Source organism: Tachypleus tridentatus, chromosome 10, assembly GCF_004210375.1.
Source record: "Tachypleus tridentatus isolate NWPU-2018 chromosome 10, ASM421037v1, whole genome shotgun sequence".
NCBI classification, from domain to species: domain Eukaryota; kingdom Metazoa; phylum Arthropoda; class Merostomata; order Xiphosura; family Limulidae; genus Tachypleus; species Tachypleus tridentatus.
This window is the reverse complement of record NC_134834.1, coordinates 175,965,376-175,978,862: the sequence shown is the minus strand read 5'-3', so window position 1 is coordinate 175,978,862 and position 13,487 is coordinate 175,965,376. Positions and strand designations below refer to the sequence as shown.

The 13,487-nt window shown below is 33.4% G+C and overlaps 1 protein-coding gene across 1 annotated transcript; it reads right to left on the bottom strand.

Moving 5' to 3' along the window:
* Window positions 1-5,140: 5,140 nt before the first annotated feature.
* On the bottom strand, window positions 5,141-8,880 carry LOC143228569 (uncharacterized). Its single transcript, XM_076459807.1, has 3 exons — window positions 8,660-8,880; window positions 8,180-8,224; window positions 5,141-5,664 (listed from the first exon to the last, which is right to left on the bottom strand). Exons 2-3 carry the CDS (start codon window positions 8,205-8,207, stop codon window positions 5,141-5,143), a joined length of 552 nt encoding a protein of 183 aa, XP_076315922.1. The 5' UTR covers window positions 8,208-8,224; window positions 8,660-8,880.
* Window positions 8,881-13,487: the final 4,607 nt, after the last annotated feature.

Sequence of the window (13,487 nt, the reverse complement as noted above, 5' to 3'; positions counted from 1 at the left end):
CATGGAATACATTGGTCTAGCCCTAAACTAAATTAAAATAATAAATAAATGATTTTTTAATATTAGAACACCTCTCATTATTCATATACTTATCAAGTTTTTTTCTTAAACTTATTTAAATTTTGACACTACAACATCCAGATATGAAAGCCATTCGAAGGCCAACTTTTCAAGACTTTTAAGACAATGTAAAGACTAATTGGTGGGTCAATAATTACTGGGACCGTTTTATAGCTTCCCTTGAAAGAAGTTAGAAAAACTAACTCCATCATCCACTATTCAAATACTAATAACAAGTGGATCACATATCCAGTGTTTAACCTCCTTCAAATCGTTGGGAAAATATTATGACCCAGGAACTTATCTTTCTTTAAACTTTCCAAAATGTTCTTAAATAGCTCAAGAATTAATGCAGTCATCTTGTTCCAATCTCCTTTCCATCTATCAACAGTTCAAGACATGGAATACTGCTTAAATTTTCTAGGTAAAAAATGGAAGAAAGAAAAAATTTAATAACTTAGTCATCATATAATCATTACATACTAGCTTCCCTATTATCCCTGGCCTGACATGGCCATGCATTTAGGGCGCTCGACTCGTAATGTGAGGATCGCGGGTTCGAGTCCCCGTCACACGAAACATGCTCGCCATATCAGCCATTGGGGTGTTTATTGTGACAATGAATCCAACTATTCGTTAGTAAAATAACAGCCCAAGAGTTGGCAGTTGATGGTGATGACTAGCTGCCTTCCTTCTAGTTTTACACTACTAAATTAGGGACGGCTAGTACAAATAACTGTCGTGTAGCTTTGTGCCAAATTAAAATACAACAAACAAATAATCATTCCTCAAGGACTATACACTCTTTCTAACATTTTCTTTACTCTTAATGTGCTTAAAATGCCTTACTATTAATTTTTACATTTTCAGCCAACCTTTTCCCATAGATCTTTTTTTTTGATGTCCCAATTTCCTGTTCCACCGGCTTGCTCTTCTAAGTCCCTATCGTACCAGTCAATTTAAATTTCTTAAATTTGTGATGCTGTTCTTCAGTTATATCACTTATACTCTTTGTAAGTCAACCTCGTTTTTCTTGCAGCTATACTTTTCTTTGTTTTAAAATATGTTTGCCTTAATTATTTACAAATTTTCCACATCTGATCAGTGGCTACAAATAATCCAGCTGCCCAATTTACAACAGATAATTCTAGTCAAATCTTTCAAAATTTGCTTTTTGAAATTTATAACCAAAGTATTATTATTCCTTATCTCTAAAGGCAGCAAAACATTGAACCTAATAAAACAATGACCACTTGCACCAGGATGTTCCCCAATTTCCATCTTCTCAACCATTTCTATATTTGAATGTAACGATAAATTTGACCCACTTATCCCTATATAATTAGTACTTAACCACAAACACTGTATTTGTGGTATCTTCATTATTATATCTTCTGCTCGGTTAGTTAAATCCTCCACTTATATCCCTGGATAGCATAATTTGATTATTTTCTCCTATTTATATCACAGACTATCCTATCAACATGCTTTGTCAATGAATCACCTATAACTATAACCTTCTCATCATCCAAATACTTCTTTGATCCTTTTGTTCTCTTTCTTCACAATAGTTCCTCGTTTGCAGAAGCCAAGAGCTAAAATTTATTACTCAGTAGAATAGGCTTATTACAATTAAATCTACTACTTTTAACTCTGTTAGTGTTCTTTTAAGTTTCCAGAAAGTCATTGTTAGCTGATGTGTTTTTTTTGCATGTGAAAGTTTAAGTTTCTTTTGAAATCTTCCTGTCATTTCCCACAGTTTACACTTTTATCTATTTTCTATACTTTAATTATGATAGCCTGCACTTCTCCTCCAACATATAAACTCTACATAAAATTTCACATCTTGATTACGAGTTTCTTCAAAAGCACGTGACAATTCCAACTTCTCAAATAAAACAAATTCATTATACCCATTACACCTAAGAAACGGTGAAATGGTACAGCTATAACATGACCAAGCATCAATGATACACTTATTAAACAATACAGCTATAACATGACCAAGCATGAATGATACACTTATTAAACAATACAGCTATAGTATGACCAAGCAAGAATGATACACTTATTAAACAATACAGCTATAGCATGACCAAGCAAGAATGATACACTTATTAAACAATACAGCTATAGCATGACCAAGCAAGAATGATACACTTATTCAACAATACAGCTATAGCATGACCAAGCAAGAATGATAAACTTATTAAACAATACAGCTGTATGACATGACCAAGCAAGAATGATACACTTATTAAACAATACAGCTATAGTATGACCAAGCAAGAATGATACACTTATTAAACAATACAGCTATAACATGACCAAGCAAGAATGATACACTTATTAAACAATACAGCTATAACATGACCAAGCAAGAATGATACACTTATTAAACAATACAGCTATAACATGACCAAGCAAGAATGATACACTTATTAAACAATACAGCTATAACATGACCAAGCAAGAGTGATACACTTATTAAACAATACAGCTATAACATGACCAAGCAAGAATGATACACTTATTAAACAATACAGCTATAACATGACCAAGCAAGAATGATACACTTATTAAACAATACAGCTGTAACATGACCAAGCAAGAATGATACACTTATTAAACAATACAGCTATAGTATGACCAAGCAAGAATGATACACTTATTAAACAATACAGCTATAGTATGATACACTTATTAAACAATACAGCTATAGTATGACCAAGCAAGAATGATACACTTATTAAACAATACAGCTATAGCATGACCAAGCAAGGTGATACACTTATTAAACAATACAGCTATAGTATGACCAAGCAAGGTGATACACTTATTAAACAATACAGCTATAACATGACCAAGCAAAGGAATGATACACTTATTAAACAATACAGCTATAACATGACCAAGCAAGAATGATACACTTATTAAACAATACGGCTATAGCATGACCAAGCAAGAATGATACACTTATTAAACAATACAGCTATAACATGACCAAACAAGAATGATACACTTATTAAACAATACAGCTGTAACATGACCAAGCAAGAATGATACACTTATTCAACAATACAGCTATAGCATGATCAAGCAAAAATGATACACTTATTCAACAATACAGCTATAACATGACCAAGCAAGAGTGATACACTTATTAAACAATACAGCTATAGTATGACCAAGCAAGAATGATACACTTATTAAACAATACAGCTGTAACATGACCAAGCAAGAATGATACACTTATTCAACAATACAGCTATAGCATGACCAAGCAAGAATGATACACTTATTCAACAATACAGCTATAACATGACCAAGCAAGAATGATACACTTATTAAACAATGCAGCTATAGTATGACCAAGCAAGAATGATACACTTATTAAACAATACAGCTATAGTATGACCAAGCAAGAATGATACACTTATTAAACAATACAGCTATAACATGACCAAGCAAGAATGATACACTTATTAAACAATACAGCTATAACATGACCAAGCAAGAATGATACACTTATTAAACAATACAGCTATAACATGACCAAGCAAGAATGATACACTTATTAAACAATACAGCTATAGTATGACCAAGCAAGAATGATACACTTATTAAACAATACAGCTATAGTATGACCAAGCAAGAATGATACACTTATTAAACAATACAGCTATAACATGACCAAGCAAGAATGATACACTTATTAAACAATACAGCTATAACATGACCAAGCAAGAATGATACACTTATTAAACAATACAGCTATAACATGACCAAGCAAGAATGATACACTTATTAAACAATACAGCTATAACATGACCAAGCAAGAATGATACACTTATTAAACAATACAGCTATAACATGACCAAGCAAGAATGATACACTTATTAAACAATACAGCTATAGTATGACCAAGCAAGAATGATACACTTATTAAACAATACAGCTATAACATGACCAAGCAAGAATGATACACTTATTAAAACAATACAGCTATAACATGACCAAGCAAGAATGATACACTTATTCAACAATACAGCTATAACATGACCAAGCAAGAATGATACACTTATTAAACAATACAGCTATAACATGACCAAGCAAGAATGATACACTTATTAAACAATACAGCTATAACATGACCAAGCAAGAATGATACACTTATTAAACAATACAGCTATAGTATGACCAAGCAAGAATGATACACTTATTAAACAATACAGCTATCACATGACCAAGCAAGAATGATACACTTATTCAACAATACAGCTATAACATAATCAAGTAAGAATCATCTAATGTTCAAATAAATTGCTATCACAAGACGATATTTATTAAATTACTTTTTTCTTATTGTCAAATCTGTTATTGTTTCTAAAATTAAACCTATGACATGTCAGTTTGATCATTTTCAAGTTAACGGAAACCTGAAATGACATAACTTGCAGAGTTTTAGTGGGATCAGGTTTTGCGTTCTAAATAGAAACAATAAAATATATCAAATATGAAAATTTCTCTAATATTTCTAATTCCATGCTATACTATTTCTGATTAGAGGAAATATCAAAGCAAACAGTTCATTCAATTTTAGAAACTGCAAATGTTTCTTTTCTTTTCAGGATGAAAGTTTCCAAATTAAAAAAAAAACAAAATAAAAAAGTCTCATAATTTGTTGATTTTCATTCTATTCACTTTATAATCTGTTTGAAGAAGTCAATAAATTTCTTCATGATTTGATGTTATGATGAGTATCAATATATAGAGTTAAACAACAGTATATCGGTTCTGACAATTTAAATACGAAAAGGCTTAGCTCATAGAATATCTTACAGTTTGTTTGTTTCTATGGCACTTGTAGGCTAAAGAAAATAACACCTAATAATTCACCGTAATTACCTACCAGCGTTTTTAATTCCAGTAGTTTTCTAAAACGGCAGTCAAAGAAATGAATGTGTCCCCATTGGCCATTTGCATAACAGGTTCTGTAAGCGCTCCCTATGTAGTCATCTGGACAAGACGTTAACACTACAACGCCCCTTCAGTTGAATTCCACAAGACTCCGTTTTCTTCAATTTCTTCGCAGTAACGCTCTCCAGTGAGTGGAGGTTCGTATCTCCCACGATTCTAATATGTGATGAATTTTGGATGAAATGTTTAAAAATTGAGTCCCGGCGATTAATGATTTTTCTTCTAATTCTGATTTGATTTTGTTGTTAAAGTTATTGTACTCTCTCGTGTAGCTAGAGTTTAAATAATAACTTTCTTCATTTTCCGAAGAGTTCAGAACATGAGTATTAACATTTCTGTCATTGCCTAAATCTGGAAGAACGACAGCGACTTCTGGTGAGCTCGTTATAATTTCCCCACTGGGAAGATGAGAATCTGCAACATTCTGTTTGTGTGTAAAGTGGGCATCCGCCTTATCTGTCCTATAAGGCAGAGGCGTGGCGGTGAAGGAGAACCTTTGAACCCTAACTCGCTCACCAAATTCAGGAAACGCATGGACATTTCGAAGATTATCACTGGTCAGCTCTTCTCTTGCCAGTAGTTGTCTTGCTTTATGTTTTGGACAAAATAGTATGCCCAGAAAAGCTGTAAAGAAACAGGTGTGTGTTAAAATTTGCATAAGCTTCAAACTATATACACGTAAAAGCGTATATTACAGAAAACTATGTAAAAATATCGAAAAGGTTTATGGTAAAAAAAAAATCCTTGAATAAATCAACGCTGTGCAATAAACATATTCACAGTTTATAAGAAATATACCCATATATGCTAAATTGAACTGGTGCAAGAGACGTAGGGTGTGATGATACGTTGAAGCATACAAGAAACATTTATTGTAGGATAAAACGATTCTTTTTAAAAGATGTTTCAGAATTGTACGTTCAAAGGTTTAGTACCTGTTATTAAGACGATTTTGGAAATACAGTTAGAGTGCATATCGTAATGTTGTCATGTGAAAGACAGGCTCCTCCTCCTTACAGACTTTTCATAATCCATCTAGTACAACCGTTCAATCGCACAGAAATCCATAGGAGAGTGGTTTTATACTCCTGTGGAACAATATAAATACCCATTTTATTCTCCAGCTGCTTGAGATACAGGACGGTTGAGAAGATTCATGGAAATCTTTCTTGATTATATTGCGTACTGTTGCCTAGGAAACATGAACGGGTTTTCCAATGATTTTTATGTGTGCATATTTTTTTTCTGTTATAAGATGTTCCAGTTTGCTTAACACGGCTGGGGTATGACTTGTTGCTGGTCTCTTTCTGGTTAGTCTTGGTAGCCCATATTCATCCATATCTCTTTGTTTTCTAACGTCATTAAATACATAAAGTGTGTAAATATCTCTCGCTTGGAAGTGTTTCTGAATTTCCTTCCCGAAAGCGATCAGTTCTCGGTCGTATCATATTGTTTTAGAAAAGCTGAAGAACATGGAGACTTAACTTTCATGCGTCCACAACTTTGGACCTGCTGTGTTTGTCACCCGACTTACTAATTTGGATATTTTTTTCAAAATAACTTGCTAAAGCCTCTGGTTCAAGTAATTATATGTGAGAAACACAATTACGGCTTTCAAGATAACGACATGGATATGTTTTGTTGTTTTTTTTTAATTTCGCACAAAGCTACTCGAGGGCTATCTGTGCTAGCCGTCCCTAATTTCGTAGTGTAACACTAGTGGGAAGGCAGCTAGTCATCACCACCCACCGCCAACTCTGGGGGATACTCTTTTACCAATGAATAGTGGGATTCACCGTCACATTATAACACCCACACGGCTGAATGGGCGAGTATGTTTGGCGCGACGGGGATGCGAACCCACGATCCTCAGATTACGAGTCGCACGCCTTAACACGCTTGGCCATGCCAGGCCTTACGACATGGATATATCGTCGGGTAAAAAAAAAAAGTTTTGCAGAGAATGTATTTATGCATTTAATTTAGCGAAATAAAATAATCATAAAAACGAAGGTATTTATTGCGTAAAGATGTAAAAATGTACACGTTTAGATGTTGGAACTAAAATATTCTCTAATTATGAAATCCTTATTGTCAGGAGAGCAATATTTCAATATAAAGGAATGTATAAAATAGTAAAACGGTTTCATCCAAAGAAGTAAAGTGCTAAATATAAAATATTTATTTAATATCTTCTGCGTGTTCTGTAATTTAAAAGTAAAAACCAACACTACCATGCTACCACGTTACCACAGATCCCGCTACTACGGCGAATCTAATCCCGATAACTAATTCAGTCTGGTGGTTAAATTATAAAATTTTCGAATGATGTGTATTTATGTTAAAAAAATATAGCTATTTGAATTGCACGTTTTCCGCAGTCTCAGGAATTTCTTCTCACATTATCAATACGACGAATCCGATCGTTCAACTTGATTCTGTCAATCCTCGCTTGACAACATAAGCTGCGTTTAAGCCTTAAGAAGTAATATTTTAGCTACGGAATCGCGAATCTTCTGTATCAGAGGTAGGGTAGGTAGCTTTTATGATGGACGAAATAAATTTCTGAAGGGTTAAAGAGTTCAAATTATTTTGAACAACTCTATTAGGTTAGATTTTGTTACATTATCATATTTACTTACAACATTGGCCTTGTTTGTTTCTTTACAACATGACCATTAAAGTAAATACATAGAACCATAAAACACCTCGTGTTTCTTTCAGGATAAGTTATAGCTAAATAAAGACAAAATGCTAGTAACTTTACAGTTATTATTTACTTAAAAAGAAGGAAAACAATACGTGATAATGGTTTGGAAAAGTTACTAAATAAAATGCTAGAGCATTCTTATGTTATAATTACAATGTTACGGCTCCATCATACATTTTACAATTTTTAGAAATATTTCTGCTAATACAAAATATAGAGCTAATGAAAAAATCTGATACTGAAATAATGATGTATTAATGGCAGCTATGCTACAAAGTGTTAATAATGTGTTTCTGTGATACTGATGTAAAGTGTGTTTGTTCAAGTGATAGGAAGTGTTCATGGAACTGATATAAAGTGTATCTATGAAACTAATCTAAACTAAGATGTAGTTGGACTATTGCCCTTGAATACTAAATTTTTACTTACAGATAAATATCCCATACTTTTTTAGCATCTTGACTTCTTTAACACCTGAAAGAAAAGGAAAAAAATAGTTTTTTTTTTACGTCAGAAACAGTGGCTATACTAATAATAACCAATCACAACAATTAGCTGTTACATTGATGACTAACAGGAAAGTTACAGTTACTTTACAGATAAAAAGACTTGTATTAGCTTTTAAGTCAGCCAATAAATTTAGAATATTCTGCTAATCTCTTCTGGTTTTTCTGCCGATTTGAAGAATTGTTTTTATGTCTTGCCTAAGTAATGAACCTCTGTTATGTGGATCATATTATTATTTGATAAAAATATTATCAGAAGGTATGTCTGTGCAAGCAGTATATTTAGATGAACTAATAAAGACACGTCATTTGGAAGATATGAGGAGATTTCACCAGCAGCTGCTCCTAACTTTTACATTTAAGGTGTTAGATAAAGAATTGCTTTTAGAATAATGATCTATACATTAACACTATCTTTCTCTTCATACAATACAGGGAGCTTCTCTAAAAATATCCTGTTATGGCAAGTCTACGTTTATCGTACAACTAATACAGCAACTAGCAATAGCGAATACGTGACCAACAGTCCCAACTTCTTGACGCCAAATAAGATTTCGAACACTTCAAGAGATAATGTTGAAATTCGTACACATAATTTAAGAAACGACGCCACCGACTGTAATGAAGTGATGACTGAATTTTTTAGGGTTTTATCTATGACAACGTAAATTCTACTGGTTTAATTTGAAGTCGCTAACGTTCCCTCCCTCTTTTGTAACGCAAATCAGACATCTCATGTTCTGTCATGTGATCTCACATGTTGAAATGATTGATCGTTAAGTTGATGTTTATTGTCTAGGGATTTGCTTATTTCTAGTTCATGTTTTTTTTTTTTTTTTACTTCTATATGGTGTACAGTTAACACTAAGAGCAAAAATAATTGGTGCTACAAGTTTACCGTCATAATCCGGATAAGATTTTAAGGTATAACTGACCACTCCTTTGAAAAAGCTGTTTTTAAGTGATATTCGGTGTTTTTAAACACTTGGTGGAATGTGACACGTATCCTAAGATCATTCGATACATGAAAATTGGTTTGAAGTCCTGGGATAATACGTCGTGCAAGCCACCCTATTCGGTCAACCTCTTATTTATATATGTTGGCCAATTAAGGGAGTTATTACAGAACATAATTAAGCCATGGTCAGTTACATCAGCGTGTGGTAATACAGAAATCCATGGTATGTGTCAAAGTAGTGACACCATTCCGCATATGTGTGCAGAGTGCAGGGGTGTGATTTCCTCACTAAAGCTGTTATTATTTGCACTAAAATTCTATTTGAAAGTATGGTTGAATCTAATTCCAGACTCTTCACGAATGAGTGTACGTCTGTTATGTGGTTTGAGTAAAAACTATACTCCTGTGTAAAAAAATATCCAGATATCTTTGGTCAGATTGTCACCTTACTGGCACAATTGCAAGGGAACTATACTTTAGCCTGCCGTTAGATAAATGGATCTTACTGGACGTCTGGATTTGTAAAGCCTATCTCTTATCGTCCATGCCTTTCCTTGACCTTTGTTGTAATTCCGGTTTCAAACAGCTATGTAAACGATACTTCCAGGCATTTCTAACTTTGTAATTCCGGTTTCAAACATCTATGTGAACGATACTTCCAGGCGTTTCTAACTTTGTAATTCCGGTTTCAAACAGCAATGTGAACGATACTTCCAGGCATTACTAGCTTTGTAATTCCGGTTTCAAACAGCTATGTGAATGATATTTCCAGGCATTTCTAGCTTACTTCATCTGATTACCTTTCATTCGTCCAACTGACTTCCATACGAGTGAAATACCCCAGGTTATAAATCTCAATTATCCTTTGACTATTTTCTACAGTGAAATGGGCTGTAGTATCATATCTTATATTTTCTCACTTAAACACACACACACTTTGTTAGTTGTTTTTTGTGTAACACATATTAATAGTGTTTGTCATATAGTAATGTCAACTTGAAGAATATTTTATCCGATATAAGGGCTAAATAGCCAAGTGTGGAAACTCTAGTCTAGGCGTAGCGATACGCACTTTATAAATTACTGAGCAAAGGAATGGAGACAGCCAATTATTATTAGTGCCCACTGGCTAGCTACTTCTAATAGAAAGTGAGACTGAATGTCGCGTGCGAAATTTGATCAGCAGCATATCTCGGCTGAAACCTTTGACCTTTAATCCCACAACCCGACACATTCACCAGTAGGCTACGTACGGTGTATCTGTAGATAATAGTGAGAAACTGAGTTTTAATATAATTCTTTAGTTCAGGTTTCCTATCTCATAACATTCAGTTATATATGTAACATACGCCTCTTGAGATTACTTAAGATGAATTAATAATTAGCAATAGTATGTTGTGTACCCTGTGAACAAAAACTGTTTTAAGTTCCTTTAACAACGTATCTAGCCTCACATAGCATTTGGTAAACAATAACTTGAACCATGTCCTTGTTTTATGTCATTTAAAGATTTTTATGTATGCACTTATTTGACTATTTGCCCAACCAGCTATGATTGAAACATATCTTCATCTCGTGTTATTGAAATAAAGTGGGTTAGAGAATTTCAGCAACTAATAACACCAAGTTAACATTTTCTCTTTAGTGAAAGTAATTTAACATTCACATGTGCTTTGAACGCCACATTTGATGCTTATATGAATCTATATGGTAATGTCATACGTAGAACGGAAGCAACCAATTTTGTTGTCAAGTTAATATGTATCAGCTACACATCAAGTGAATATTCTTCTGTGTCACGTGTGATAATCAGGCGCTTTAGCAGTTGTCCCTTGCACACGAAATGCACAGTGCAGAGATAGGATAAAGGGATTTTTCTTATTTGCGAAATTAACCAATGTTTCTCACTGTGTTTTTCATACACGTTTAACGCACAGTTTGAAATGAAACATTTCAAGTAATTTTTATGCCGCTATGGGCTTTGTTTGACATCCAAATTTTAGGCAGGAACTACGAGTTTCCTCATCAGATACAAATAACTGCTGAAATTGCATAACAGCAACTATTATTTTCTGATGGGACTGCGGTAAGTTTATGGACCTTCAAAGATAAAACCCGCGGTTCGATTCCTCACGGTGGAAGCATCAAATAATCCAATGTTGCTTTGCTCTAAGACAAAAACCAGAAAATATTGCAAATGTGCATTTAGTATTCGTGATCAACGAGGTTTTATAGATGTAAGTGAATATACCTTTATTTGGCTTGACCCAGGAAGTGTAACTGAAAATTCTGACGGTTTCTGTTTCAGTATACGTTGAACTTTACTAAAACAACAACTTGACAAAATAGGTTTTCAGCTGTAGTAATTATGGTCTTTACAAATGTTCGAGTCGTAGCCTCATATCCTTTACCATAAAATGCACTTCAAAATTCAGAGCAATGGGTGAGTTATAGCGGTGATCTTAAAATACTACTATTCAGTCATAAAATAGCACAAGCGTTGGTAATAGTCTATTAGTTCAAAATTGTGAAAGTCTGTTAACAGATAACCCTTTTATGGGTTTGTGCGAAAACTTTAAATATAACAATTTTATAAATATTTTCGTCGGAGAACCAACACAAACGACCAAGTACTATTCTATGACGTTAAAATAGCAATAAATTATTTCTGAAACAGGTTGAGAATAACATTGGAATTCCTAAAACTTACATTTCCTGGTTAAAATGAGAAACTATAAATGTTTAGAATCATGTTTTATTCAGTTACTTTTTTATATTTTATTCTTAGTGTGAGAAAGAAGAGACGATCAATTTTTAATACATGTGAAGAGAACTCCTGCAGATATCAAGACACACGTTAGTGTATTATACAGCCAAAACAACCTGTAGGGCACGCTGTGTGTTAATACAAGCAGTGACAATGTATTCTCAAGACGGTTGGTATAGGTATTAAAACTTTAAAGTAAATAAAGTATAGGACAAAGTTTCAACCTTTTTAGGCCATTTTTAGGTTAACCAAGAAAGTTTGCAGAATTCCTCTTGAGAATACATTTTTATTTCAAGTGGGTTTTTCTTCATCACAAACAAGAAGTGATAGTTTAGCAGTTTTTCACCTTCTATAGTTTGGACTGTGGTTATTCAAACTATCATACATTTTACGTGATTGTTTTCTGCTAGGGTCTTAGTTCACTCACCAAATTTCAAAGCAGCACATTAAAAAAACACAGGAGATATAAATTCTCCAGCTTTGATTGAATTTCTTCCTTGTTTTAATTGCATTGAAAGTACGGAAACTTTATGTGATAGAAAAACACAATTGAGTTTAATGAATTTTTTAACTTTTTATAGCTTTTTGTCATTCCGTTTGAAGACGACTGATTTAGAGCAACAAGACTATGGAGTCAAAGCACTTGTCAATACAAAAGTATTAGTTAGGCCATGAAAACTAGATTATCAGTTTCCAGCCCAAGTTTTCAAAATAATCGTACGGCCAGAAAGTAATTATTCATTATTCTTTGCTAACTTTTATCACAGGCTTGCTTAATGAAAGAGAGTATTGAGTTGCATAATATTACTCTATATAATTAAGATAAATGATAATGTTTGATACAGCTGTACCGAGTGCATAGGGTGATGACAAGAAACTGTTAATCTAGATTCCATGGCGTTGCTATAACGGAAGTTATTAACATTGGTTTTCAGAGGTAAAACTACCACAATGTATTTTAAATAGATTGGTTTGTTCTATAGAGCATAGGTTTGTTCCCAATAATAAAGTTGTGATCCTAACTTTAATGATGGTTACTAATGAATGTCACTTTCTTACTTGCCATGGTTTATTGGTATTTACTGACAAAAATGATATTTAATTCAAAACATCTTACGTTTGAAAAAGATGCGGTATCTTCTCCACCAAAAAAGAAACAACAACAAAACCATTGAGCATGTAACTTAAAATAAATTAAATCACAATTGTCAGCTATACTGGTTACTACATTTATAACATCCATATGAATTTTACATCACTCATTAGAACTCGGTCAGGTTTTCTGTTCAACTTGGGGCAGGATGGTGGGTAAAGTCGCTGTGTGTGTATTAATGGATAATATTTATAGACAGTCACTTCTATGATAAAGTTGATGTTTGAAAATGCGCTCTTTCTGGACATTTTAGACGTTCTTAACGTCAAAGTATTATATTAGTATTTAGTCTAGGGATCGGTCTCTGGAGCAACTGAAGCGTCCTTATAACAGAATATAAATATACATGGTGA